At 42.0% G+C, this 26,817-nt stretch overlaps 2 protein-coding genes across 4 annotated transcripts in view; one reads left to right on the top strand and one right to left on the bottom strand.

Moving 5' to 3' along the window:
- Positions 1-163: 163 nt before the first annotated feature.
- Positions 164-7,136, bottom strand: stx11b.1 (syntaxin 11b, tandem duplicate 1). 2 transcript variants are annotated; one of them, XM_044169410.1, is made up of 2 exons: positions 6,782-7,136; positions 164-2,162 (listed from the first exon to the last, which is right to left on the bottom strand). In XM_044169410.1, the coding sequence occupies exon 2, from the start codon at positions 2,055-2,057 to the stop codon at positions 1,161-1,163; it is 897 nt and encodes a 298-aa protein (XP_044025345.1). In that variant the 5' UTR covers positions 2,058-2,162; positions 6,782-7,136; the 3' UTR covers positions 164-1,160. The 2 variants fall into 2 exon arrangements, with proteins under 2 accessions (XP_044025345.1, XP_044025344.1); XM_044169409.1 differs by lacking the exon at positions 6,782-7,136 and adding an exon at positions 3,326-3,852.
- mthfd1l (methylenetetrahydrofolate dehydrogenase (NADP+ dependent) 1 like) overlaps positions 6,200-26,817 on the top strand; it is a 44,418-nt gene continuing 23,800 nt past the window's right edge. Inside the window, exons 1-19 of one of the 2 annotated variants that reach the window (XR_006374940.1) lie at positions 6,200-6,642; positions 7,534-7,618; positions 7,847-7,897; positions 8,017-8,070; positions 8,804-8,928; positions 12,961-13,061; positions 14,280-14,416; positions 15,040-15,151; positions 15,715-15,782; positions 15,872-15,969; positions 16,094-16,267; positions 16,591-16,727; positions 17,259-17,305; positions 17,945-18,052; positions 18,666-18,740; positions 19,344-19,446; positions 20,923-20,999; positions 23,004-23,144; positions 24,017-24,085. Coding sequence is in view for 1 of the 2 variants with exons in the window: in XM_044169407.1 (XP_044025342.1) it covers positions 6,410-6,642; positions 7,534-7,618; positions 7,847-7,897; positions 8,017-8,070; positions 8,804-8,928; positions 12,961-13,061; positions 14,280-14,416; positions 15,040-15,151; positions 15,715-15,782; positions 15,872-15,969; positions 16,094-16,267; positions 16,591-16,727; positions 17,259-17,305; positions 17,945-18,052; positions 18,666-18,740; positions 19,344-19,446; positions 20,923-20,999; positions 23,004-23,144; positions 24,017-24,085 (1,995 nt within the window). In the remaining variant the exon portion in view is untranslated. The remainder of the gene's footprint in view (positions 6,643-7,533; positions 7,619-7,846; positions 7,898-8,016; positions 8,071-8,803; positions 8,929-12,960; positions 13,062-14,279; positions 14,417-15,039; positions 15,152-15,714; positions 15,783-15,871; positions 15,970-16,093; positions 16,268-16,590; positions 16,728-17,258; positions 17,306-17,944; positions 18,053-18,665; positions 18,741-19,343; positions 19,447-20,922; positions 21,000-23,003; positions 23,145-24,016; positions 24,086-26,817) is intronic. The other variant, XM_044169407.1, reaches the window with a different exon arrangement.

The following is a 26,817-nucleotide window of genomic DNA, read 5'->3' on the forward strand; positions in this document are numbered from 1 at the left end:
ATCTTTAGCAGTGACCTGGTGTGTCTGAGTGATTGAGAACTTCAGACACATCATAGTTCTACTCATGTGTTAATGTAAACCAAACACTAAATCTCAACAGGTCTTTAGTTTCATGTGTTAATGTAGATTTCACGTTGAAACAAGAACAAACCCAGAGTCGTGCTGATTTTAATAACTCTTTATGTAATATACATGACACCACAAAAGAAAGGCAGACAATGTAACAGGTATTATCATACATATAGTTATAAAATAGCAGTGAAAAGTAACAGATTAGTGTACATCACAATACATTCACTGTGTGATCCCTGCATAACAGTGAGACTGACAATAAATCCTAGTAAAACTGCTGTCATTCCTCATGTCCTCAAAAGAGATAGTAAATATGAGAAATGGGAGATTTTGAATGTGTTGTGTAATGTGAACACAGAATGGCTAGTTACTATCAACCCAAAATTTCATAACATACACATATTAGTGCAGAAAAGATTTACAATCTAATCAAGAACAACTAAACTGTATAATTTCTAAAACATTTTATTTCAGCCGTTCGTCTAGGGCATCCATTTTTACCAGTGCATTGACATGTAGTGACATATAATGTGACCTTAATGACTTTGGTCAGACACTAGAAAATAATTCTGGGTAAGAATTGTTTGATTGAACTTGCACTAATAATATTTCTTTAGAATTTACTATTAATGCAGTTTACTGCATCGGGAACCATTGTGTCAGGCAGCATGCCCGACACAAACATGTATCTCATCTTTGAAATAATTTTCAGCAATTTTCAAGTACTGTTTCTTTCAGGTCTGCATCACACCTCAATCATGGGGGAATTAATTCTGATTTGAGATACCTGTCTCAAACATTAGACGTCAATGGATCAATTTTAAAATATTTTACCCGAGCAGTTTTTGTCCCTTAGTCTAGACACAATAGTTTTAACCTTTCCATTAAACCTTTATTTTTCTTCCTGGAAAAAATGTTATTATGCAATAGCTCTACAGGCTGTTGATAAACGCTTTGTGACAATAGGAACAGTGTACTGAAACATGAAGAAAATGTTTAATGTCCTAAAGATTTCCCAGTCCTCTTTGTCTGGACAGCACATTGCATATTGTGCCATCCCCGCTACACATCTCTGTCCTGTACAGTCATTATTCGTAACATGGAAAACAGCTGCAAAACATCTTTTTAAAGGGGTTGTTCTTGTCATGACGTTTGGCCCTGCCGAGTTTGACGAGGACCTCCTGTATGCATTCATCTGTTTTCTGAACGTTGGTTTGGATGGAGGTCAGCATGGGGCCCTGCTCCTCCACCAGCAGGGCGATGTCCAGGAAAATATCATGGATGCCACTGATACGGGTCTCCAGGTCCACCAACTCTTGGTGACGTTTCTCAATCTGGGACAGAGCTGATCGAGCCGTTTTACCTTCAGTCACAACGTTGTCGTTAAAGATGTTCCACTGACCTGTCTCAATCATCTCCTCCACCTCCTCTCCTGTCACCTCACGTCCCACTATCTCCATTTGCCTCTGGATCTGGGCTTTACAGTTCTCCCGATGGCTCATCTCCACCTCATTATAGTCAAACATGGCATCGCGGAAACCATTGCTGAGGCAAGCATACTGGGTTCTGGCAATACGTGTGATGGCAGAATTTGAGCCATGTGCTTCTTCTAACTTGTGGGCTGTGCCGTCTATGTCCCGCAGGTGTGCTAGCACATCCTCAGCCCGAGCCTTTATATCAGCACCAATGGCATTAGAGTCCCTTTTGATAGTGCTCATGGTGGTGGTGCCCTTGAGCATGCGAGAGTTCTGCTCACGAAGCCTTTTAACCTCCAGGCGGATGAGCTGGATCTCTCTGTGGATATCTTGTGATTGGGAAAAGACCTCCTCCAAAGCAGGGCTATTGTCAAACACTACTGCTTCTTGGGGCAAATCCTCCTCCAGGTCCACATTGCTGAAGGAGTCGGAGACAGTGGACTCTGCGTACTCCATCTGCTCCACATGGCCGTTGGACATTTTCTGCAGGTGGGTCAGTCTGTCCCTCATGGTTGGGTTGGAGAACAAGTGAAGGTTACAGATGATTTTCCCTATCTGGTTATCTTTCCTCTTCTAACACACATTGGTAAACATGACTCAGTAAAGAGGGCTGACCTGAAAGGGCAAACAACAACAAGTCTTTAGATTAACCTCACATTGAACTTCATGTTTTTCATCATAGATGGCTTAATAAAGCAAAATGTAAAAAGGGACACAGATTACATTCAAGATCCAAACAGAAAACATTTGCAGGTTTAAACACACCCAGTATCTCATATAAGCTGTCGTGCCTGTTTAAAAACCTTTTCTATCTTCCTTCTCCAGTAACCCTGGCCTAACAGGTTCTTCAAAGAATAGTCAAAGGTGTTGCTCCTCACCAAACTAGTTCTTTTAACTTGTGATCTGTCTGACGTCTTTATCCAGACATTCATTTTGACTTTTAATCTTACTGGAGCATTAGCAGATACTGTAGTACATCAGATACAGCAATATCTTTCATCTCTAGTTTGAGCAATGCTCTAAAATAAAACAATATTTCCAATGTGAAATAAGGAGGCCAGTGACATTAGAAGGCATTTCAAAGACTGCTTCAAAGACCAAAAGCCCCCAAACTCCAGGAACTCCTTCCTGATGTTGTCTTTTCCTATTTTCAGTTAGGTATAATAGTATTTTTGTGTGATCAGAACAGGCCTTAAACAATTCCATATTAAGTTGAAATCTAGTGGGTAAAACATTGAAATGTATGAATAGCCTACCAATATTAATATTGACTCAAGTGCTCCTGGTCAACAGGTTGGAAATCGTTGTTCTAGACTGTTACTATACTTAACTCAATACTCCTGAAAAATAGTAGCAATTATTCAGGTGATCTGCAACTGCTCAGCCTCATGGTTTAAATATTTTCAAGGTAAATGGTAACAGGCTACATACAGTCATGTTGTGGGTACCTACAGCTAAGGCTTTATAAGGTAAATTCATGGTGCAAATGGTAAACAGTATAAAATATATGTAGGCTACATTTATTTAGAAGATAATTTAAAAAGAAATCACTAATCTATGTTGTTTATCAAAAAATATAGCGAATTGATTTTTTATATAGGCCACAGGAACGCCTTGTGCTACCCTACTGGATAGCTATCACCACATAAATCCCAGCACATTTTATGACAGAGGTGTGATAGATACAGGTGAATCGTGTCCTTTAATATCGGCTGCTTGCTGGAATAAAGTTTTCTCCATTTCATGCAGGATTGCAAGATTAAATGTAAGCTCCTTACCCGTTTCGCTCTGATCTCCACAGACATCAAACTTTGTCCTTTAATGTAAGGTGGCCTGTGGTGCCTCAGCACCATCCTAGTTCTGAAGCCGACTGCTCTGTACTGTGAGACGAAACAAAGGGCCCTACATGCGTAATGCAGCTATCTTTGGAGCCAAAACTGGTATTTAACTGGGGTTTTGTTATAGTGATGGATTGCGCCACGCCATGCGACTGTAATGATGTGACTTCAGGAATGAAGCCCGGTCGGTTTGGCCTTTGCAGTGACGCTATGTCTCAAGAGCGGCAATTGGATAGGGCGAGGTGCCGGCACCTGGTGCGTTTGTGCCAATTTGAACTTGCAGGCAGACCTCTTTTCCAGGGTAGAATAAAGCCGAAAAGGTAAAAACGTAAAAGGAAGCCCAGGTCCAGGACAGGTGTTTCTGACAGGGACCTCTAAAGCTTTATCGCACTGGCGACACTTGTCAATCACCAGCCACTGTGCTTTAGTCCCTTGCAGTCACCGTGGGAGGGTTTATTTGTGAGTGTTTATTTGTGAGTGTTGATGGCAGTGATACCTGACGGTCCTGGAGCCGATAGAGCCAAGCCCGTGCAAGATTTTCCCAGCCACGCCCAAATGACTTCCACAAGTACTCACTTGTGTGTGTGTGTGTGTGTGAGAGAGAGAGAGAGAGAGAGAGAGAGAGAGAGAGAGAGACCGACCAATGAGGTTTTACCAGCCTCATGTATAGTGTAGGCTACATACGTATGTCTTTGATTATATCACACAATTACATTGGCCCACATTCAATTGGTGTCACAGTTTTCTTTAATATTGTCCCAGTAAGGCACATTTGAAATTAACTGACCTTTGCCAATAGCATCAATTATTATTTTCCAACATTTAAAAAGTGTTTTTGGGTGGCAAGTCAGGGGCTGGACACAGAGGCACCTTTTTAAATGATGGCTACTTGGATTGCAGCAGGGAAGTTGTGTATTGGCCTTGTGGCCCCAGCAAAATCAGTATCCATGAGTATACAGTGGGGAATACCTTTTGTTCTCTTTTCATAAAAATGAAATTCTTTAATCCTTAGTTTCCCTCTTAGGGGTATGAACACACATTTGCATAACTGTAACAAACCTTTGTGTACAGAACAAAGTCAGGTTTAACAGTAAGGTTTACTCACTGGCAAAACAGCAGTTGCAAAAAAACATGTTCCAAAAACTTTCTTCAAATCAAATCCACAAACACTTTGGTTTAATTATTTTATTTTATTTAAACTTCTAAAATAAATGCTGCAGTCATTTCTTAAGTTGGTGAAAGTCATTATCATAGCTAATGCAGAGGGACATCTGATTCATCTGGACAGTACAACTCAGACCTCCAACCCTCAACCTCCAAACCCCTCCTCTCACCATAGGGTGTCTAGTCCATCACATGTTATTGATTCCAATGTGACTGGTTTAATTACATATCTAATGTGATCAATGACAAGACTTGATTACCTTCTTAAACATATTGGGGGTATTGCTGCAGTGTTTCCAAAGAGTACTTTTGTACAGCTGTGGCAACTACAGAGGAATAAAGCTGATGAGCAATACAATGAAGTTGTGGGAAAGAGTAGTGGAAGCTAGGCTAAGGGCAGAGGTGAGCATTTGTGAGCAGCAATATGGTTTTGTGCCTAGAAAGAGTACAACAGATGCAGTATTTGCTTTGAGGATGCTGATGGAGAACTGGATAAAAAAAAGCTTTTATTGATATTTGAGGAAAAATGGTTCAGAAACATTCTGCCAAAATTGAGGACATATGTTGTGCATATCAAACAAAAGTTTGGCCCTGAATCACATGTTACATGTTGTTTAAGCCAAAGATCTTTAGTTTCACAGTTGAGAACTGGTAGTCTTCCTCTGGCCATTGAGGTTGGTTGATTAAAAAAACAAAACAAAAAAAACCTGGGGTAAAATCGATTGTGTGAGCTGTGTGATTTGGGTGAAGTGGAAAGTGAGTTCCATTTTCTTTTGTACTGTACAAATTATACTGATTTAAGAGACTTAAATGTTCCATGAAATGTCCCGACAAAACCCTAAAATATTCTAGTGTACAGATGAGCAAAATTGGAACGGCTGTTTAATTTTGATGTGTTTAAATTTGCCAACTTAACAACATAGTAAATGTTTCTGTCAGTGATGTATGAATTATGTCGTACTCAATGATGGTCTAAAGATTTGATTGTGAAAGATGCTTTAGCTGTTTTTCTATTTCTGGACTTTTCCTGTTGTTTGAAAATGTGTCAGCTGCACTCTGGTCCTGGCTTGTATGAATGTAGGGTGCTGGCTGGGAATAGTTTTATGCATTACACAATAATAAAAATGTCATTCATTCATATGACCAGTTTAGTGCAAAGTGTCTCTATAATATGTACCCAGGCCTATATGCCATAATCTTTTTTGTTTATAGTCCTAATTGGATGTACAAATCATATTTTGTGAACACCTCCCCTCTTTCTGTGTCAAAATAGCACGTGAACGCGCGTGCTCCTAACTGCGAGCGTGTCCCTTCTTGTCAGGCTGCTGCTTTCATGTACCTCGGATTTACACTTTCAAAACTCTAAGCAAGAATTCCAGTGTCCCTGGTAACAAAACATAGACCCTGGGCTAAAATGTTGGTTGTATTTTGCTGTGGTCTTTTAACAAGGCAAGCAGCCGAACTTTAGCAGTAACGTTAAGACAGGGAAGAGAAATACGCATTACATTCTGTAATTTACACCGAAATAATTACAATATCAAAATGTTGCTGAAAGATAGGCTATATCTTGACAACATGACATTCACGTTTTCCGCGCCCCAAACGTCAAACAGCTTGTGATATCATAAAGCCTATTTCTCTGTGTGGTATTTGTCACATGTTTTGGGGTTGTTAGAGTGACGAACTCTGAAATCAAATTTCCGACTGCCCTTGAACACAGCGTAGCTCCATCACGACTCTGTCGCCGCTCAACTTACTTTTTGTTCCTCCAGGAAGTTGAATCCCTCGCTAACCATCGCCAGAGAAACAAGGAGAGGACTAATTTATTAGCTACATTTAAAACAACTAAAAGAAACGGCCATGAAATTGTCTATAATCCGTAGTGCTTGTGGCAGCCTTCGGATACATCCAGCCCGTTCAGGGAGCAGGGTTAGCGGCTTGTCGCCGAGATGCCTACCAGGTCCTGCCAACGGCGGGTTGATTCTCCGTACGGCAAGCACTGCTACCCGCGGCGGTACCAAACCGAAATTAGCCGTCAACTTTGGGAAACAGTCCCAAAAGGATGATGGGTTTGAATTCGACAGTGCTTTGAGGTAAGAAAGATATATGCACGTTAAAGCATATGTGGCCACACATTACTGAATTACTGTTGTTTTTGTATTATTTTTGATCGGAAATGGGACACGGCCGAGTGGTATTTTGCTAGAGCGATAAACGGTGGTCGGTACTTACGTTGTTGACTAGCAGCCAGTTTTGCACGTGTCTCCGATATCATAGGATCCCCAGCCAGCTGATGTAACTTTTCTCCGCTGTTGCCATAAGCACGATGCTCAAATGTGCCCGAATGCATGGTGAATGATGCAACAACACATATGTGTAAATGGTTGTGCTGAAATTATTTACTGTAAAGTTATGTGATATGTAACATTTCTGTATGTGTGTGTTTTTATAATAAGCCTATACGTTTTTATGCGATTTGTATCGTGTGTGACATGTAACGTTATTGTACGTGATGGGGGTTTCATTGTTTAAATGATGTCTTCTACTACTATAGAGTGTCGTGCGGAATAAAGTCCATTGAATGATTGATCCGAGATAGCTAGAGGTGGACTTGATATAGTTAATGTTTACATTTTGGACAACATACGTGTGTTGACTCTATTAACATATTAGCTCCGCCCACACATTGTCACGTGCGCAGTGAGGTGGCCAATGGGTGCAACCTCACCATGTGTAGTTTATATTATTCCATTTTTAAAGATCAGTTAATGTTATCTATGGTAACTTTTTTTCTAGTTGAATGTGGTATTCTATTAACTGCAGCAAATATCGCCAAATCACTGTCTTTGCAATATATTTAATGGAATTACTGCTTATAAGGCTTCCACAGCTGGAACAGCCTAATTTCGCTTTAAAAACCCTGTGTGCAGCCCTAAATGGATGAATGGACATTGCTAATCAGTTAATCAGTTTTTCTCTTACAGGAAAATGGTTCAGAGCACTAAGGAGGCAATTGTGGCTCTGCAGGGAAGAAATCCAGCAATCCAACCTTTGTTAGCCATTATACAGGTATTGTGAGTATAAACAGAAATACTATGTAGGAATTGTGTTTCCCATTGTAGAACAAAAGATTATGTAAAGACAAGTAAAAAGTAGTCTAAAGCCAATTTAACTAAAGTTGTGGTATGCTATTTACCTTTTGACCTAAGGGTTATCTGGTTTTACTGAAGCCATTGACGATTCCTGTATTATCAGGTGTGTGTGTGTTTTTCTTAGTGTGCCAATTTTATCTCAAAGGCAGGTGATGATGACAGCTTGTTGGAGATCAATAAAAAAGTGGCAGGAAAGGTAATCTTCTCTCTTTTTCTCTCTTCGTTCCTCTATGTGAATTTGGCTCATAATGTCTTTTTTACAAATCTACACAATAATTCAAACAGTTCACCCTGTCCTTGTCTGTATGTCCACAGATTGGCGTAAACATCACTCACATTTGTCTGGCAAAGGAATACAGTGAAGATGAAGTAAGTGAAGCTGACTCACACATTTGGTTAACTTAAACTAGGACAACTCTTCCTTAATGTACCCTCCACCTGACTGTTTGTAGTTGTGTGAATTGTCGAGGTAATCAGTGCCTCACATAAGCTTTTATGTCATTAAAACTTTACTTAACTGCACGTTACATGACTAATCCTTGATTTGGGAAGCAACCTTTTCAGCTGTGGCTCTTTTTGCCCAGATGGATGTCGACTCTTGATCCATATAGAGAAGTGAACCCCTGGGAATAGCTCAGGCATTTCAGCTAACAGTGGATGATTTACATTACAGTTCCAAGCCTAAAGGGCTCTACTGATCTACTGAGCCACTGCTCTACTTTCACACATCTTTCCTCTTTTTTCAAAATCTCCCCCTACTACCCTCTCTTTTCTCCCTCCTCAGGGATTACTATCATTTCTTATGCATAGTCAATAGCACTGACCTGTTAAATTTTATAGACGCATTTGCTGTTTCACTCTTTCCCTTGTTCCTAATCAGTACTTTGTGCTTTAAAGATCAAAGTTATTTACCTTTTAGGTGTGAAGGCTGGGGTTTTCTGTGGGCCATACACAGACCGTACTCATACCAGCATGTGTGATATTTACAGTTTAACATGTTACATTTCCACAACTATTGCAACTATGGCTTGTGAATGCTGTGTACTTTTTCTGCAAAAATTCTCTTTTCTGTTCTGTGTTTTGTCTTTGTGTATGCGTGTAGATTGTAGAGGAGGTGTTGAAGCTGAATGAAGACCCCAGGGTGCACGGAGTCTACCTCCACCTCCCCCCTGCTTCCCTCACCAGTCGAGTGCTGAACACACTCAAACCTGAGAAGGATGTAGACGGGTAAAAACCTGCACAAGCTAACTAGGATCATTGCATTTAAAACTGCTGAGTTTTCTACTCTCACATAGAGAGACATAACAGTGAAGAGCGTATCTACTCCAAACAGCAAATGCTGTTAAAAGTTCTAACTGTGTTGATTTACGATAGGTTGTCTCTCTTAATTGATTTGTAGGCCATTAAAATTACTTGACAAGCTGTTTTATATGTCTGCATTTTTATGCAGCAGTCAGCCAGGTATCAGTTGTGTGTGTTTCTCTGTCCCAACAGAGATAAATGCATTTACTCACATGGTATCTCAAACTGGCCCAAATCAGAAAAGGCTGCACTGAATTAAGAGTGCGTAAATGTGTGCCTTCAGCAGACAAGTGAAGGAGAAAATTAGCAAGGCACCCTTCATACTCATCACAAATTGAATAGAATTGGTTCAATCAAGGACAAAAATGGTTGAAGTTGTGGGGCATACTTTTGATTTACTGCAGCTAGCTACTTACTACTTTAGTGTTTGATAAAAAGAAGCCCCCTATGAATTTTCAACCAAGGCCAGTTACGTCGCCCGGATTGGCGCTACCGGGGCCCCACCCTGGAGCCAGGCCCGGGGTGGGTGCTCGACGGCGAGCGCCTGGTGGCCGGGCCTTTCCCCACGGGGCCCGGCCGGGCACAGCCCGAAGGAGCGACGGGGTGCCGTCCTCCCGTGGACCCACCACCCGCAGGAGGATCCGTAAGGGCGGTGCAGAGAGATCTGGGCGGCAGCCGAAGGCAGGGGCCGCGACCAGATCTCCGGACACAGAAACTGGCTCTAGGGACATGGAATGTCACTTCGCTGGGGGAAGGAGCCTGAGCTTGTGCGGGAGGTTGAGCGTTACCGGCTAGATATAGTCGGCCTCGCCTCCACGCACAGCCTGGGCTCTGGAACCCGTCTCCTCGAGAGGGGCTGGACGCTCCATTTCTCTGGCGTTGCCTGCGGGGCGAGGCGGCGGGCTGGTGTGGGCCTGCTCATAGCCCCACAGCTCAGCCGTCACGTGTTGGAGTTTACCCGGTGAACGAGAGGGTCGCGTCCCTCCGCCTTCGGTGGGGACAGGTCTCTCACTGTTGTGGCGGCCTATGGGCCGAACGGCAGTGCAGAGTACCAGGCCTTCTTGGGGTCCCTGGGAGGGTACTAGACAGTGCACCGCCCGGGGACTCCGTTGTTCTACTGGGGACTTCAACGCCCACGTGGGCAAATCGACAGTGCCACCTGGAGAGGGGTAATCGGAAGGAACGGCCCCTGATCTGAACCCAAGTGGTGTTCAGTTGTTGGACTTCTGTGCTAGTTGCAGTTTGTCCATAACTAACACCATGTTCAAGCACAAGGGTGTCCATCAGTGCACGTGGCACCAGGACACCCTAGGCGGAGGTCGATGATCGACTTTGTTGTCGTATCATCTGACCTCCGCCGCGTGTCTTGGACACTCGGGTGAAGAGAGGGGCGGAGCTGTCAACCGATCACCACCTGGTGGTGAGTTGGATCCGCTGGCAGGGGAGGAAGCCGGACAGACTTGGCAGGCCCAAGCGTATCGTGAGGGTCTGCTGGGAACGTCTGGCGGAGCCCGCTGTCAGCAGGGTCTACAACTCACACCTCCGGGAGAGCTTCTCCCAGATCCCGGGAGGCTGGGGACATTGAGTCCGAGTGGACCATGTTTTCCACCTCCATTGTCGATCGCGGCGGCTCGTAGCTGTGGTCGCAAGGTTTCTGGTGCCTGTCGCGGCGGCAATCCCGAACCCGGTGGTGGACGCCGGAAGTAAGGGATGCCGTCAGGCTGAAGAAGGAGTCCTATCGGGCCTTGTTGGCTCGTGGGACTCCCGAGGCAGCTGACAGGTACCGGCAGGCTAAGCGCGCACTGCAGCCCGTGCGGTCACAGAGGCAAAAACTCAGGATTGGGAGAGGTTCGGAGAGGCCATGGAGGAGGACTATCGGTCGGCCTCAAAGAAATTCTGGCAAACCGTCCGGCGGCTCAGGAGGGGGAAGCAGTGCTTCACCAACACCGTGTCACGGTGCGGGTGGAGAGCTGTTGACCTCGACTGGGGATGTTGTCGGACGGTGGAAGGAATACTTTGAGGATCTCCTCAATCCCGCTGTCACGCCTTCCGAAGAGGAAGCGGAGGCTGGGGACCCGGAGGCGGACTCATCCATCACCCTGGCCGAAGTCACTGAGGTTGTTGGCAAGCTCCTTGGTGGCAAGGCTTCAGGGGTGGATGAGATCCGTCCTGAGTATCTTAAGTCTCTGGATGTTGTGGGACTGTCTTGGCTGACACGTCTCTGCAACATCGCGTGGCGGTCTGGGACAGCGCCTCTGGACTGGCAGACCGGGGTGGTGGTCCTCTGTATAAGAAGGGGACCGGAGGGTGTGTTCCAATCACAGAGGATCACACTTCTCAGCCTCCCGGTAAGGTCTACTCCAGGGTACTGGAGAGGAGAATTCGTCCGATAGTCGAACCTCGGATTCAGGAGGAGCAGAGTGGTTTTCGTCCCGGTCGTGGAACACTGGACCAGCTCTATACTCTCCATCGGGTGCTCGAGGGTTCATGGGAGTTTGCCCAACCAGTCCACATGTGCTTTGTGGATCTGGAGAAGGCATTCGACCGTGTGCCCCGGGCGCTTTGTGGGGAGTGCTCTGGGAGTATGGGGTCCGGGGCCCTTTGCTAAGGGCTGTCCGGTCCCTGTATAACCGGAGCAGGAGCTGTGTTCGCATTGCCGGCAGTAAGTCAGACCTGTTCCCGGTGCATGTTGGACTCCGCCAGGGCTGCCCTTTGTCACCGGTTCTGTTCATAATTTATATGGACAGAATTTCTAGGCGCAGTCAGGGGCCGGAGGGTGTCCGGTTTGGGAACCACAGGATCTCATCTCTGCTGTTTGCAGATGATGTCGTTCTGATGGCTTCTTCAAACCAGGACCTGCAGCATGCACTGGGACGGTTTGCAGCCGAGTGTGAAGCAGCTGGGATGAGAATCAGCTCTTCCAAATCTGAGGCCATGGTTCTTGACCGGAAAAAGGTGGTTTGCTCTCTTCGGGTAGGTGGGGAGTCCTTGCCTCAAGTGGAGGAGTTCAAGTATCTCGGGTCTTGTTCACGAGTGAGGGACGGATGGAGCGTGAGATTGACAGGCGGATCGGTACAGCGTCTGCAGTGATGCGGGCGCTGTATCGGACCGTTGTGGTGAAGAAGGAGCTGAGTCGAAAGACAAAGCTCTCGATTTACGGTCAATCTACGCCCCTGCCCTCACCTATGGTCATGAGCTCTGGGTAGTGACCGAAAGGACAAGATCGCGGATACAAGCGGCCGAAATGGGCTTCCCTCCGCCCGAGTGGCTGGGCGCTCCCTTAGAGATAGGGTGAGGAGCTCAGTCACACGGGGGCTCGAGTAGAGCCGCTGCTCCTCCACGTCGAGAGAGAGCCAGCTGAGGTGGCTAGGGCATCTGATCCGGATGCCTCCTGGACGCCTCCTCGGGAGGTGTTCTGGGCATGTCCCACCGGGGCGGCCCCGGGAAGACCCAGGACACGCTGGAGGGACTATGTCTCTCGGCTGGCCTGGGAACGCCTCGGGATCCCCGGAGGAGCTGGAGGAAGTGTCTGGAGCGAAGGAAGTCTGGGAGTCCCTGCTTAGACTGCTGCCCCGCGACCCGGCCCCGGATAAGCGGAAGAAAATGGATGGATGGATGGATGGATGTTTGATAAAAATGTTTTTTTTAATCAGTAATCCTAGATCTCTGTCCAATAATAAAATCTAAAACGGTATACTATATACTTTAAAATGTTACTCACCATTGTTAAGCTTTATATAGCTCTCGGCTATCTGGTCACCCGTGTCCATTTTTTAAATTTTATGAATGTACTCGATACTGTTATCCATAGCACTTTACAAAATAACCTTTATGCTGTGGCCAGTAAAAAGTGATCAGCTCCAGGGGGAGAAGAGGGGGGTATTAATTTTGATATATTATATGTTGAAAATAATATTTTATAAATATATTATATTTGTCATTTTTGTATTGTTATAGGATATCAGATTTGAATATGGGTCGTCTGGTACGAGGCGATCTGAGCAAAGGCTTTGTGCCACCCATAGCCAGCGCTGTCCTGGATCTCCTGGAGAAACTTGGTGAGTTTCTGGGAATGGAAATCAGTCCCAAGTTCAGTAGTTATTGAATACTGAGGCTGTACTGTAACTCATGAAAAGTAAAGGACAAACTATACTAACACTTTGATATACTGTATGTAGCTGTAATGGTGCTTACATTTGGTTCTGAAGGGACTCTTTTCAGAGACAGCACAGCATGGAAAACACAGGTGTAGCTGATAAAATGAATTACAGTAAGCTACAATATTAGCAAGCACTGACAATCAGTATTATTGTGGCACACCATAACCTACTCGTTACTAATTTTATTAGATGCAGCCGTGTTTACCCAGCTATTACGCTGTCCCTGTGTCCCAGTAGGGTGTAGGTAGTACATTCACTCTGGAAAAAGTACTAAATTAAATATGTTTTAATACCTGAGTGATTGCTGACATGGCATGACAAAATACCTGTTAACCAATTTTATACTTTGTACTAATACTATAAAGTATAGGCTACTGAATGTACTAATTTTCATATTATAGTTGTTAGTTACAGTTAGTATACAAAAAATGAATGTACTTTATTGTTTTATACTAGAAGAAAAGCATACTATACTTAATTAATTGATTAATGAATGTCAAGTAAGCTGCAAACTTTGGAAAACAATTTCAAATTTGGAAATGTAACAAAGAAAAAACAAGGAAAATATTTTTTGAAGATTTTTTTTCAGTATGAACACACCATGTGCTTAAAACCCAATGAGCATAAATGAGCATATAGTAAAGAATTGGGATGTCATGACCCATTATTTTGGAATTGGAAACTCCAGAGCACCAAATAGATTGTTACATTAGGACACGAGAAAATGGCTCACTTACCAGGCTAACATGATACACTCATGATGTCTTAAAAGTGATGAATTTTTGTCCAGTTGCATTAGTATATGTGGTGGTAAATTTCAAAATATAAAGTTTAGGGGCATTAGATTTGAAAATGTACCACATATCAGCATACCTTATCTGTAATTATGACCACAGTGTTGCACAAAGCTATTGAACACCTACTTTGCAATTGGTGTGTAAAGCCATTTCCATCCATGTTCAGCTGGTCAGCATTGTAATATGGATCATGAACACTTGACTGTATGGGCTTGACTGAAACTGAAATGTGGATCACGCTGACAGTTAGGTTGCTCATGCACATACGGCACTTAATGAATGAAGAATGTCCTAATGCCACATTAAAACATTTCTACAGATGCTCCTTTGGAAGGGAAAACTGTGTTGCTGGTTGGAGGAGAAGGACCCCTTGGTGTGGCCCTGCAGTGCCTGATTGAAAGAAGTGGAATGGTAGCTCTCAAGAGTCATTGGAGCTCCAAGACCCTACAGAGACAGGTGTGTTTGTATGTGTGTGCAATTCTTTCTTCCTTTTCTTTCTCAAAGCTTTTTTACCCAAAGTATATTTTTATAACTGTAAGTTTTTATTCACTCACCCCAAGTAGACTTGAAAGGTGACTGTAAAAAGTTTGTGGTTGCTTCCATGTTTGTGGTCGGCTTGACATTTTTTGTTTTGAGTGTGTTCTTTTATTGGTGTTCTGAGTATAAGACCTAACCCCAAAGCCATTGCTTTATAATTGGAAATTCTTTATCCACTTCTTCATATTCTCAGCCATCTGTTTTCATTATTCAGTTGCACCAGTTACAGTATGTGCAGTTTTAGTGGCTGACCACATGGGGTCAGTCTCTGCTTTTTCAAATGCAATGTCAAGAATTGTGATCAATTGTGACAGAGCTAACTTGAACAGTTTTGCTAATTGAAAGTTATTTAAAAAAAAATTTACTGATCAGTCACATTTTTCTGGAGAGGCTTTTTGGGTTCATATGTCATAAAAGTTGTTTGTGCCTGTCATAAATATACCACACACATATTTTCTACCCCTTTCAATCTACTAAACTCTACAATCTTCTTCTCTATCTTTTAAATTCTTAATATCTAATTTCTTATCTTGAATTCCTAGGTGATGCAAGCTGATGCTGTGGTCCTGTTAGGGGCAGGGAATATGGATGTCCCACCCACCTGGGTTAAACCAGGGGCTACTGTCATCCGCTGTGAGCCCCCCCTGGAGACAGGTATTGTTGAATATATTGTGACAGTCATCGCAGTCACTCTGCACAGGCTTGAACTATAGTGGAAAAAAAATTACACTTAACCTCTTGGCATCTTAGCCTTGGGTGTTGCACGTTGCTTGGATTTTAAACCTCGACACTACACAGAAATTATTGCTGCTGACCTTTCAGAATGCATTCAATGAGATTATACCTGACTAAAAAGCTTGAAAATGCATCTGAGTTTCCAAAGACATACTAGTGTAGTCTATATTTGAAATATGTGTGTATTTGGCTTTTTTTTCAGCATGAGTAACATTTCTTGTTTATAAATTATATGAATTATAGAATCATAGCTTTATTAATAAAGCTATAAATTAATTTACTAATAGCGTATAGCTTTGCAGTTTATTGTGTAGACAGCCTTAGCAAGCTGTACCCTTGTGCTGCAGATCTGATGGTGGGACGCCACATGCTTCCTCTCTGTTTTTCATATCGTTGTATTCTCTCCCACTCTTGTTTAACATTTGGATGTGCATGTTTTTACTCAACATGAGCATTAATCATACTGTTTTTATTTGTTTTAGATGAACATGCAATTGAGATGTCCTCAAAGTCTGGGTTAGGATACCTCACAGCAGCTTACAGAACACAGGTTCTCTTTCTTTCTGTCTCTGTTCTCACCCCATTTGCATACTAGATTCTGTCTTTATTGTTCTTTAACTTGTTCTCTCTGTCTACTAGAATGTGGTGCATAGTTGCAGTCGGTGGCTCCAGGAGCAACAGTACCGACCTTGGCATCTGCGCAGCCTCAAACTGCAGCCCCTGACCCCTGTACCAAGGTACAAGCTACTATCTGTGAGAGACTATTAGGAATTTAACTACATTTACCTGAATGTTAGGATCCTTTTGTCATGTCATATGCTTGAGAAAACACATTACCATGTTTTTGTCTGTGTTTTTCAGTGACATAGAGATTTCCAGAGCTCAGACACCCAAGCCAGTGGACCAGCTGGCTGAGGAGATTGGTCTGCTGCCAGAAGAGCTTGAAGTCTATGGCAGGAGCAAAGCTAAGGTCCGACTCTCCCTGTTAGACCGCCTCCACACACAGCCTGATGGGAAATATGTACTGGTTGCTGGGTGAGTGTGACTTACTGATCAACCGAATCCTTTTTCCGTATTTATAATATTCCTTCAGTGCCCCATAGTGCTTAAATTTGTGATGTAAAGGAAGCCACTGATCCTTAGCAAAGGAACTAGTATGGCAAGCTATCGCTGTACCCTGCTTCCTTTATAGTATTACCTTTAAGCCATACTTTGGACACAGTTTGTGATTTATTTCTCAATAATGTCTTGAAGTTCTTAAGTATCAATTGTTTGGCTGCAGAATGAATATGATTACGACATTATGCACATCAAAAAATATGAAATTCAAAAATGTTCTGTGTTTTCTGTATGTCTAGTATAACTCCGACCCCACTGGGTGAAGGTAAAAGCACGGTGACCATTGGCCTAGTCCAGGCCCTGTCTGCCCACCTTAAGCTCAACTCCTTTGCCTGTCTCCGACAGCCTTCCCAGGGACCCACCTTTGGGGTTAAAGGTCAGCAATGAATACCTTGGTCCTTATGCTAATTGTACATGACATATATCCTATCTGAAAAGTATGATTTCACCTCTCTGTGCTCTCTACCGTTCTCTGGACTACATGGTAATGCAATACAGTAATCTCTTATTTTAAAGATAATCATTCCAGAACTAACAATTTTCTCTAAAACTGTATTTTGTAAGAAAACTATTACAGTGATTAACAACTTCAGTTACATTCTTTAAGGAGGTGTATTTTCATGTTAGAAAAGATGTCCAATTGTTTCAAACAGTGGATGTTATTTTAGAATGAAACTTTTACATTGAGAGGAAACCAGAGACAGGCGTCTAAACCAGCAGTTAGGAATGTGTCAAGTAACTGTTTGATAAGCTATCTTTGTCAGCGTGAAGCTAGTGTTACATACCATGCTACATTTTGTGCTGGGGTGGAGTAGTTCACTCAGAGTCCACCACTCAGCATTCCTCCTTTGTGTGTCCCTGACCTGTTTGTCTGCCTCTGACTGTGCTACCTCTTCTTTGTGCCTAGGGGGAGCTGCTGGAGGGGGATATGCCCAGGTCATTCCGATGGAGGAGGTAAGACACACAGACACTCTCAGTGCTTCCTAGCAGGACTAGCGCAGGCTTCAAAGACCTAAGACATGCAGAGACTCACACAAGTTTGTACAAAAACACATAAATGCACACACACACACAGCCCCTGGGGCTGTGGCATAATATTGCCTGTGAATAAAGGCACTGTCCGTGAAGGCCGAGAGGGAAGAGGGAAGGAGAGGAGGAAGGAGCTCCAGACACAAAGTCTTCAATAAGGCAGCCCCCTTTTCTTATACCAAAACACCAATTTTTTTTTAGCTTTTTAGTTCTACCCCTCCTTCTCATTTCCTCACAATGTTTTGTTTCCTTTAAATCGAGGGGCTCATGCCAAACAGAGACAATATGTGTCATAATATTTTTAAAGACATAGGGAACAAAGTCAAAAGCATGAGAAGATTACTTTGTTTGAAGCCACATTTATCTTGTGATACAAAATTTTGTGATTACAGCCTTTTAACCCCCATTGTTAGAGGTTTTATTTCCATTGGGGCCATCCAAACCCACAACGTGTACCAGTACATTACAGTAATAGTGCTTTGATTTCTTGTGTCTAATCCCATCATCTCTCTTTCTCTTTTTCTCTGTTTGTACTTCCTCTTTTTTGTCTGTCTTGCCCTTCAGTTCAACCTCCATCTGACTGGTGACATTCATGCCATCACAGCAGCCAATAACCTTGTGGCAGCAGCCATCGATGCCAGGATGCTGCATGAAGCGACGCAATCAGACAAGGTGACCGTGTGATCATGTCATTCAGTAATAACTCATTCTTACAACACCAAACATATGAAACCGTTGTTTTGACCTGGATGCTAATTTAATGACAATCCTGATTATCTAGATTTTGCACAAAATTCCAGATGTTAGCGATTTGCTATTTAGATGTATTATACTCAGGGATTCAAGAAAGGAAAGTATTCATTATTTTAATATAGTAACTTCCTAAATTAAGTATTTCAGATATGAATTGCAATTACAATGGACAACTGTATATGATTAGTTTTTTAGCCCTAGTTTTTGGTTCATCACACATACCTCAGACAGTGAACCTCCCTATGTGTACAAACTACAATCTTGTTATCTTTTGATGTCACTAAATATTCACAGGGAAGCCTAAAAACAGTGTCACAGAAACATTTAATATTTACCTATCTATGTAAGAACATGCTTTTTATGTTCCAATTACATTTAGCAGTCACAACCATGACATCACTATACAGCTCTTTTGGTGTGATGCATTCTATTCAAGAAAACATAATTATCCTCCAAGGTGTGTAATTAAATGTACTTAATATGCATATACACACATGAATTTAATGTAATTGTTTTGTCTTATACTTCCAAGGCCCTGTTCAATAGACTGGTCCCTTCAGTGAATGCAGTCAGAAGATTTTCACCCATCCAAATCTCCAGGCTACGCGTAAGTCTACATACTGCAGTGCCAGAATCACTAGTGTGACCCATCATTACTAGCCAAAAGAATTTTTGTGTTGCGCTCTTATAAAAAAAGACAATTTTGTCCACTAGGGGACCTCAGTGAGCCTGTCTTAAAAATTCCCCTCTCTCCCTCCATCGTGTCCACATCTACAAATATAAGTTTACATCTCTTGAAGCTCCTATCTGTTTATATGTCTACGAGTAATGCTGTTTTATTTAGTGTGGATGAAGAATGCCTAATTTCAAGTCAAAATACATATGGCAGATGTTTGAACATAAGTCAACTCAATATATGCCTGTCCTGTTGCATGAAAGTCTCTGGGATGAAAAATTAAAAGGACTATAAAATATTTACTGGTCTTAATGGATAGAGTGAGCGATAAAGAGTTTTGTGTGTTTTTAAACAGAGCACTCCCTGTGAACCTTTTGAACCTGACAGGGAGTTGATCGCCTCGTAGTCATTTAGTCTGGATTTGTTTATATATATAAACAAATCCAGACATCCAAATATATATATATATATATATATATATATCTATATCACTCACAGATGATCTTCTATTCTTCTTTCTCTCTTCAATTTCAGCGTCTAGGAATCAATAAAATAGACCCTGCATCTCTCACACCCCAGGAAGTCAGTGCCTTTGCCCGTCTTGATCTTGACCCTTCCAAGATCACCTGGCAGAGAGGTATCTATAGAAGTATAGCAATTCACTCTGCACATTCTTTCTGGGAAACCGTTTTATAGTGAAGGGCAGTACCATTGGAATTCAGCCTTTATATGTACGCTTTTTTACCCATAGCTCAAACTCAAAGGACCACTTGTATGTCTGTGACATATTCAGTAGGATTTGGGTTTGCTTCTTGATCCAGTGGGTTGTCATTCGTTGCTTCTTTTACAAAAAATAGTGTTATATTTAAAGCTTAATTGGCAACTTCTACACATGTTTAAACTACAGCAAAAAGTTTTTACCCTGTTTTTGGTGGTATGCAGTATGTAGTGACAGTGTTATCAACATACCAGGCAGTGATGTATTGTTCACTAAAATGGTGATGTTATATGGCACTGGCCGTGTCAACCACACAAGCACAAACATTTCTTTTAGATATTTTGAATGGGACAATGATATGAAACATTATATTTTATGTTTGATTTCATAGTTCATACTGACATTTCCCTTGAGAATTAAATGGTAATGCTTGTTACACAACACCCAGTATAATCTTCTGCAAACACAGAGACATGCAATCTTGTATTAGTATGGATTTTTTTATATAGCAAATTCACTACAGTATGTTGGTATTCTCATCAATGAAAATTGGCTATGACAACTCTTTCTGACCCTTGTGTTCATATTGAATTAACACATTTATTATAAAAGTGTTTCTGTCATCAGTCACAGGATAAGAAATGTGAGTATGGTAGGAGTGGGAATAGCTACCTCAGTGGTAGCTGTGTTGGTTTAAAGTTGTCATTGACAACAACCAGCCGGGTGCTGCTATGACTGATGTGGTTATTTACTCTAGTGGCTCCGGAGGGCATTCTTAAAAGACGAACCCTGGAGATTAAAAACAGATTTACCAACTAATGTTATGTGGGTGTGACTGTGTGTCTGTGTTCATGAAAGAAACCTTTTTTCTTTTTCTTTTTTTTTTCTTTTTTCCTTTCATTACATCAAACCAACATGAGGATAACGTTTGACTAATATGATTTCCTGGCTGATTGTAATAGCAGTATAACCACAGAGTAACCAATTTCTAGCCACATTATGAGAGGATATGCTAAGTGCTGAGTGAAGAAATTAAAGTAGCAAATCCCTCGTAGCATAAGCGCTTTCAGTGTGTCAACGCCTACTCACAATAAGAGATAAGAATCCCTCTTCTTGTCAGTCATTGGGTTTATGTGTGTGTCTGTGTGTGCAAGCCTGTGGATGTGCATTGGTATCTATTTAACAACATGTGGAAATTGATTTTTACAGTCTTTCAAGTTTAGGCTGTAAAGACATTAAACTTTTTCTGTGTCTGAGGTATCAGATGAAGTTATATTTACTTTATTTAAAGTCTTGCCCGTCATTGATGTTATGCCCGTTTTAAATGCTCAAAGTAGTATATTTTATGAGAAATTTTACAGGAAATGAAACTTCCTTTTTGTCTTTGTTTTTTAGTTGTTGACACAAATGACCGTTTCTTGAGGAAGATCACAGTTGGACAGGCAAGCACTGAAAAAGGACACATCAGAGAGGTATGCAGCATTCATGCCTTCACAATCATGATTCCTCTGAATTTATGACTTTTTTTTATATATATATATATATATATTTTTCACCCACCGGCTTGGTTTGTGTATTTTTATGATAACCAGAATATGACTGCTTCTAGAGTATCGGTTTGGGACTGAGGCATCCACTAATCCTAGTATGTGACATTCCTGTTCATTGCAAATCTTTTGTCATTCACTCACTCAGTAACACAGTATAACAAACAGTGATATCACTGTTGCTGTTTGCAAACACACGATTCAAAGTTTGCCCTCCTCCCGGCTCAACGGGTGAGAGAGCGAGGTAGAGAGAGAGAGAGAGAGAGAGAGAGTGCAAGAGAATGAATGGAGAGAGGGAGCAGCATTGGTGAGAACAAAGCAGTGAATCAGAGAAATAAAATGTTATTTTCTGATTGTTTCACGGCGGCTACATTCTAAAACACAAATAAAATGCCCCACAACCCTGTAGGAAGGAGCCACAATGAATGCAGCCGAAGCCAGGCTTCATCCTGTCCGCTCTGTGGCCTATCTGCTCTGCGTGTGAATGTAGTTCGGCCCCGCTGAGCTACATTCAGCCTCAACAGAGCAGAGACAGAGACAGCGAGGTCTCTACGTTTTTTTTATAGAGTTCCGACCTCACAGCCTGCGCGCTATTATTGGCTGGGGGCTACACATCACTGCCCAAAGGTTGACTCCCAGAAACGTCCCGAACACAGCAGACTAAGAAGAAACTAAGAAAATCCAGGCAGAGGACAGGGTCTCTGCAGATACAGACACCGCAACACACTTCTAGTTGGTCATAAGTGATGATTAAGATGGATTATTTTTGTGTAGGTCTATACATGTTTTTTTGTTTTGTTTTTTTTTTAAACCTACTTATTTTGTTGAAGGTGGCATGAGATGCCTGCATTTTTAGGTACTCATACAGTAAAACTATGTGTATGAAAACTTTCCCATGCACACACACAGACACACTACCCTCCATCCCTGTCTATGATAAAGCCCAGATGTATTTCACCCATATGTCTGTCGTAATGACAGCTAAATGAAATCCTGTAAATAAACACTTCACCTCAATGGGAAGCAAGCAGGCCTAAGTGAAAGCAAATGTTTAAATAAGGAGAAAAATGACCCACCCATCCACACACACACACACACCTGGAACAGCCTCTGAGCTAGTTCAGCATATGCTTACATTTACCGCCATCCATTCTGTTTCCCTTACACTCCTCTGTCCTCCACCTTCCTCCAGCGCTGGATACACTATAGCCCCTCAGGGTATTATCACTGGGAGTGGGAATAGAAATGTTGTGTTCCTTGTTGGATTGATGTGGTTTAAGTTATGTTTCTTTTTTTGTGACGTGGAATGGAGACCTCTTTGGTTTTCCGTACTCTTCCCTGTGGATAGACCTCACTCATTCATTTTCTCTTGTTTTTCTCTGTCTTGTTCTTTTTCAGTTCATTTGACATAAATCAGTACAGAAAATCGCATCAGAAATGAGTTTTAATGTGTTCATAGTTAAAAAAGTTTTTACAAAGTCGTCACTCCAAAACTAGGCCATGTTCATAAGATTCGTATTATCTTGCCCATGTGATAAAGCTGGTGACTATGGTGTCTAGATAATCTTCTGTCTGCCAGTCACTGTAGAAAGTTGCCAACTTTCTTCCCACATTGTGGTCGAGTCAGTCAGGGATAAGAAATATCATATACTCAAACTGTTATTCTTTACTAAGCAGTCACCACCTATTAAAACAAAGTCATTTATTTTAGTGTGAAAGTGTAAACCTATTGCTTTGCATTGTAGCTGCAAACTTTCACATGATTTCACACAATAACAGCCAGCAGACAACAGAATTTTTGCTTGTCTATTTCATGGTTGGTAAATGGATCTGAATATTCAGATCCAGCAGCTGCAGGCCACTTAACAAATACTTCAATTTGTTGCCCTTTTGGTTGACATTGTATGATTTTCCTTTCTCACACTCCAGACTGGGTTCGACATTGCAGTGGCCAGCGAGATCATGGCCATCTTGGCTCTGGCAGACAGCCTGGAGGACATGAAAAACAGACTGGCGCGCATGGTGGTGGGGACCAGCCGCTCTGGACAGCCTGTCACCGCAGAGGACCTGGTGTGTGTTCCTGTGTGGTCTTTTCATTCAGAAAGCATGGGAATTTTAAACCTGACAGTCTCACAGTTGGCTTATCATCGCTACATCTCAGAATTTCTTCAATGAAAGTATTAGGTCAGCTCCAGTTTCCTCCGTCTTAGTTCAGATAAATTAATAGACCTTCTCTGTCATTACCATGCAGAAAGAATTGTGAAGGTTAGGTGTGTTATATATCGGATTGTCCTACATTTTTGGTAGGGAAACCTATGGTGTTGTGTATGCTGGGTATGCATGTGTACAAAACATGTGAAACTTGCAGCTTCAAAATTTCCAAATTCCCACTTGTCCCAGACACACTAACATACCACTTCCTCTCTTCAAAACAACACGTCTAATCTAGGTGTGTAACCTGCAATTACGATGTTGAACAGTTTTCGCACCTCTCACCAGATCTATCTGTGGGGTCGGCTGGCTCTGGTTTCCCACAGAAGACTGCGGCCTGTGTTGTTTCAGAGCCATAGAGGAGGATCCCCTATAAAGTTATATTAGTCTTTCTGATTAGTTTGGATGCAAAAACATCACCATACCTCAGAGCCAGCCCCAGTGAGAATACAGTGTATGACTGTATGTATACTATATGTGCGTTAGTGTGTTCAGATTGCTGATGAGGCATATTTTGGGAAGCAAGCTTTACTTGCAGTGTTAAAGCATAAAGGACAGAAACCTACAAGTGGTCTGTAGTGCCATTTATCATCTGTAGTGGACAACCATTTGACCTTCTTTATATAAATATCAGTTGTTTGTATTAGGGAGGTTACATTTTTGTCTGAATCATAATAACTTGCTCTTGTTTCCAACCGCCACCCTCATATTTCTTTCTTCGTCCCTGTCAGGGTGTGAGTGGAGCACTGGCGGTGTTAATGAAAGATGCCATCAAGCCCACTTTGATGCAGACCCTCGAGGTGAGACACGCACATAACCCCACTTAAATAGCCATTATCCTGCTCAACTGAGCATCTTCGGTGAATATCTTGTAGAATAAATAGGTTGGCAGTCCACAGGGACATTGGAAGTGTGTATTAGACCTACCTCTACTTCTGCTGTCAGAGAAAAGAAAGGAGAAGTGCTCCACTGAGGGCTTTTAAAAATAATTATAGATTGACCTTTTCCTCCCAAGGATCTTTATCTTTATAGCAGCTTAGCAGTGTGTAGAGGGCAGGTGGAGCTCTCAGACAGCAAATCCAGATTCATACTGTCCTAAGGAAACCGTTTAATTTGACGACTGGTGTGTCGATTCCATAACTATGCCTGTCACAACATCTGGCTTTCATTTTGCTTTTGAGACATTACCGTTAGTTGAGTGGACATGTGATCACACAGGCACATAAACAGTTCTTGCATATGCGCAAACACACATGCATATACCATCAGTGACCCTAAGCTGTCCCTGTGCTAGAGGGAAAAACCCAACCCTCGAGGTGATGGATGAGAAATGGAGAGGAGTGGAGTTTGGAGGTTTAATGGATTGAATGAACTGATAATAAACCAAACATCTAGTCTTGATCTTTGGCCTTTCTGGCACAGCAAAAGCACTTAAAAGAGGCACTAAATTTATAGAACCCATTAACTAACTTATCCACTAAAGGATGAGGATGTAGTCTTTAAATCTACCACGTAGCCTGGGACTGGTATCATTCACTTCCTGCACTCATTGTGTCAGTAGGCATAAAATATACATAGTGATATTCATGTATTCGGCTGTATACAGAAATGTAGTCCATGGTAGTTCATATATCACATCATTTTTGATAGAGCTGATAATGAATGGTTGAATTAGCAACTATTTTGATAATTGACTAATCATTCAAGTCATTTTTTTAATCAAAAATGCCAAGAATTGACTGTTTCCAGCTTCTCAAATGTGAAGATTTGCAATCTCTTTCAACTTTCTATGGTAAGAACTGAATATCTTTGTGCTTTAGACTGTTGGTTGGACAAAATAAGACATTTAAAATTGAAATAATCAGCATACAAATTGATAATAAAAAATAATTGTCAGTTACATCCCTATATTTTTCATATCTTGTGTAAAAATAATTAGATTTGTTTATAAATTTACCATTATTGGTCAAATTGACTTGGCATTTATCTGTTAAACCAGTGTAAGTGTTAAAAATGGTCTTTTTCTCGCTTTATCGAGATACTGCTAGTTACTTCGTTCATTCAGAATAGTGTATAGCAGTGGTTCTTAACCTGGGGTTGGGACCCCAAGATAAATCTGAGGGTCACAAGATGATTAAAGGAATGAGAAAAAAATCTGTTTAACAAAATTGTGTTGTTTTTTGTTTTGTTTTTTTTACAAATTTTTGCTTTTTTTTCTTGTGAAATAGAAGATAATTGCCCTTTTTCAGGCCTCTAAAAATCCTGTAAATACAATTGGAAAATTACTTTTTAATACTCATGTCCACACCTCTGTGATTATGGGACCACATATAGACATCACTTAATTTTCAGGGGAACATTTTAAGTTCTCATCACCTAATGGGTAAGGCAGCCAACAGGCCAGTCTCGTAAAACTATTTTTTAAAGTTTAACTTTAAACTAAAAGACATTCTTCTTCCCTCTCTATCCATGAAACAACAGTTTTCTCCTTTAACAGTGATGCTGCATGACTTATCTGGCTGTTCTGGTGTTTGGGCAGTGTGTTGGAGTCTGTACATCCAGGCGAAGGCGTTTAGTTTATTTTTGATGTTGATGCTCTCAATGTTTGCTTTTCTCACTTTGAGTCTGAGACACTGGGTTGTGGGCCAAAGGTTTGCTGCACAAGCTAAGTGTATTTTTCTGTTGGATTGATTTTAAGTCATTAAAGTTTACAATGTTAGCAGTCATGCCTCTGCTACTTGTTTTTGCCGTAGGGCTGTTTTTCGTTTGTTTGTTCTTAGTTGGTTTTGAACAGAAAGCTTGATTGCATGGCTATTGGGTGGGGAAAATAAACAAAGACTGGGTGTTTTCGAGGGTGTAGAGGGGGTGAAGTGCTGTATGCAGCAGAGATTTGGCTACTTTCTGTTTTTTTGGAGGAAGCATTGCGGTTCTGTTGTGTGAAACCATTTCCTGTGTGGGTTTCCTGTGATTCTGGTCAGGGAACTGGTATTGGGACCGACCGGACCTCAGAGCTCCATGAGAATTTTCCATTGAGCTTGAAAGCCTGTGCCCTTTATGCCCTCTTCGCTTGTGATTGTGTATATTGAATACAGAAGCACATATGAGAATAGAGTTGGCATATGGAAGCTAGTGTGTTTGTGTGTGTGCGTGTGTGTGTGTGTGTGTGTGTTAGAGCATGCATTTCTGTGTTGTTTCAGATGGGGAATGGTTTGGAGGAGACATAGCACAAGAGGCAAAGGGATAGTTTTTGAACCCACTCCCTGTGTACGTGTCTATTAAGCAGACCTCAGTCATTCTGTGCCTTTTTCAAACATCCTGTCTACGTGGAGTTTCACCGAACTGCATGCATCTTTCCCAGGGAGAGGCAGTAGACCATAGCATAGACAATCAGACCTGTGACTACAGGCTCTCAGGTTTGAATCCTTGTGCTGTCTGAAATCTAGGCTGGGAACATTTTATTAGTGTAGCACTGGTCTGCAGCTGGTGTAGTGGACAGTACAAGAGATGCACAAGAAGAGGAAATAGTGACATG

Source organism: Siniperca chuatsi, linkage group LG16 (assembly GCF_020085105.1).
Source record: "Siniperca chuatsi isolate FFG_IHB_CAS linkage group LG16, ASM2008510v1, whole genome shotgun sequence".
NCBI classification, from domain to species: domain Eukaryota; kingdom Metazoa; phylum Chordata; class Actinopteri; order Centrarchiformes; family Sinipercidae; genus Siniperca; species Siniperca chuatsi.

Coding starts and splice junctions, on each gene's coding strand:
- stx11b.1 (XM_044169410.1), bottom strand. CDS start 2,057: ATGAGGGACAGACTGACCCACCTGCAGAAAATGTCCAACGGCCATGTG.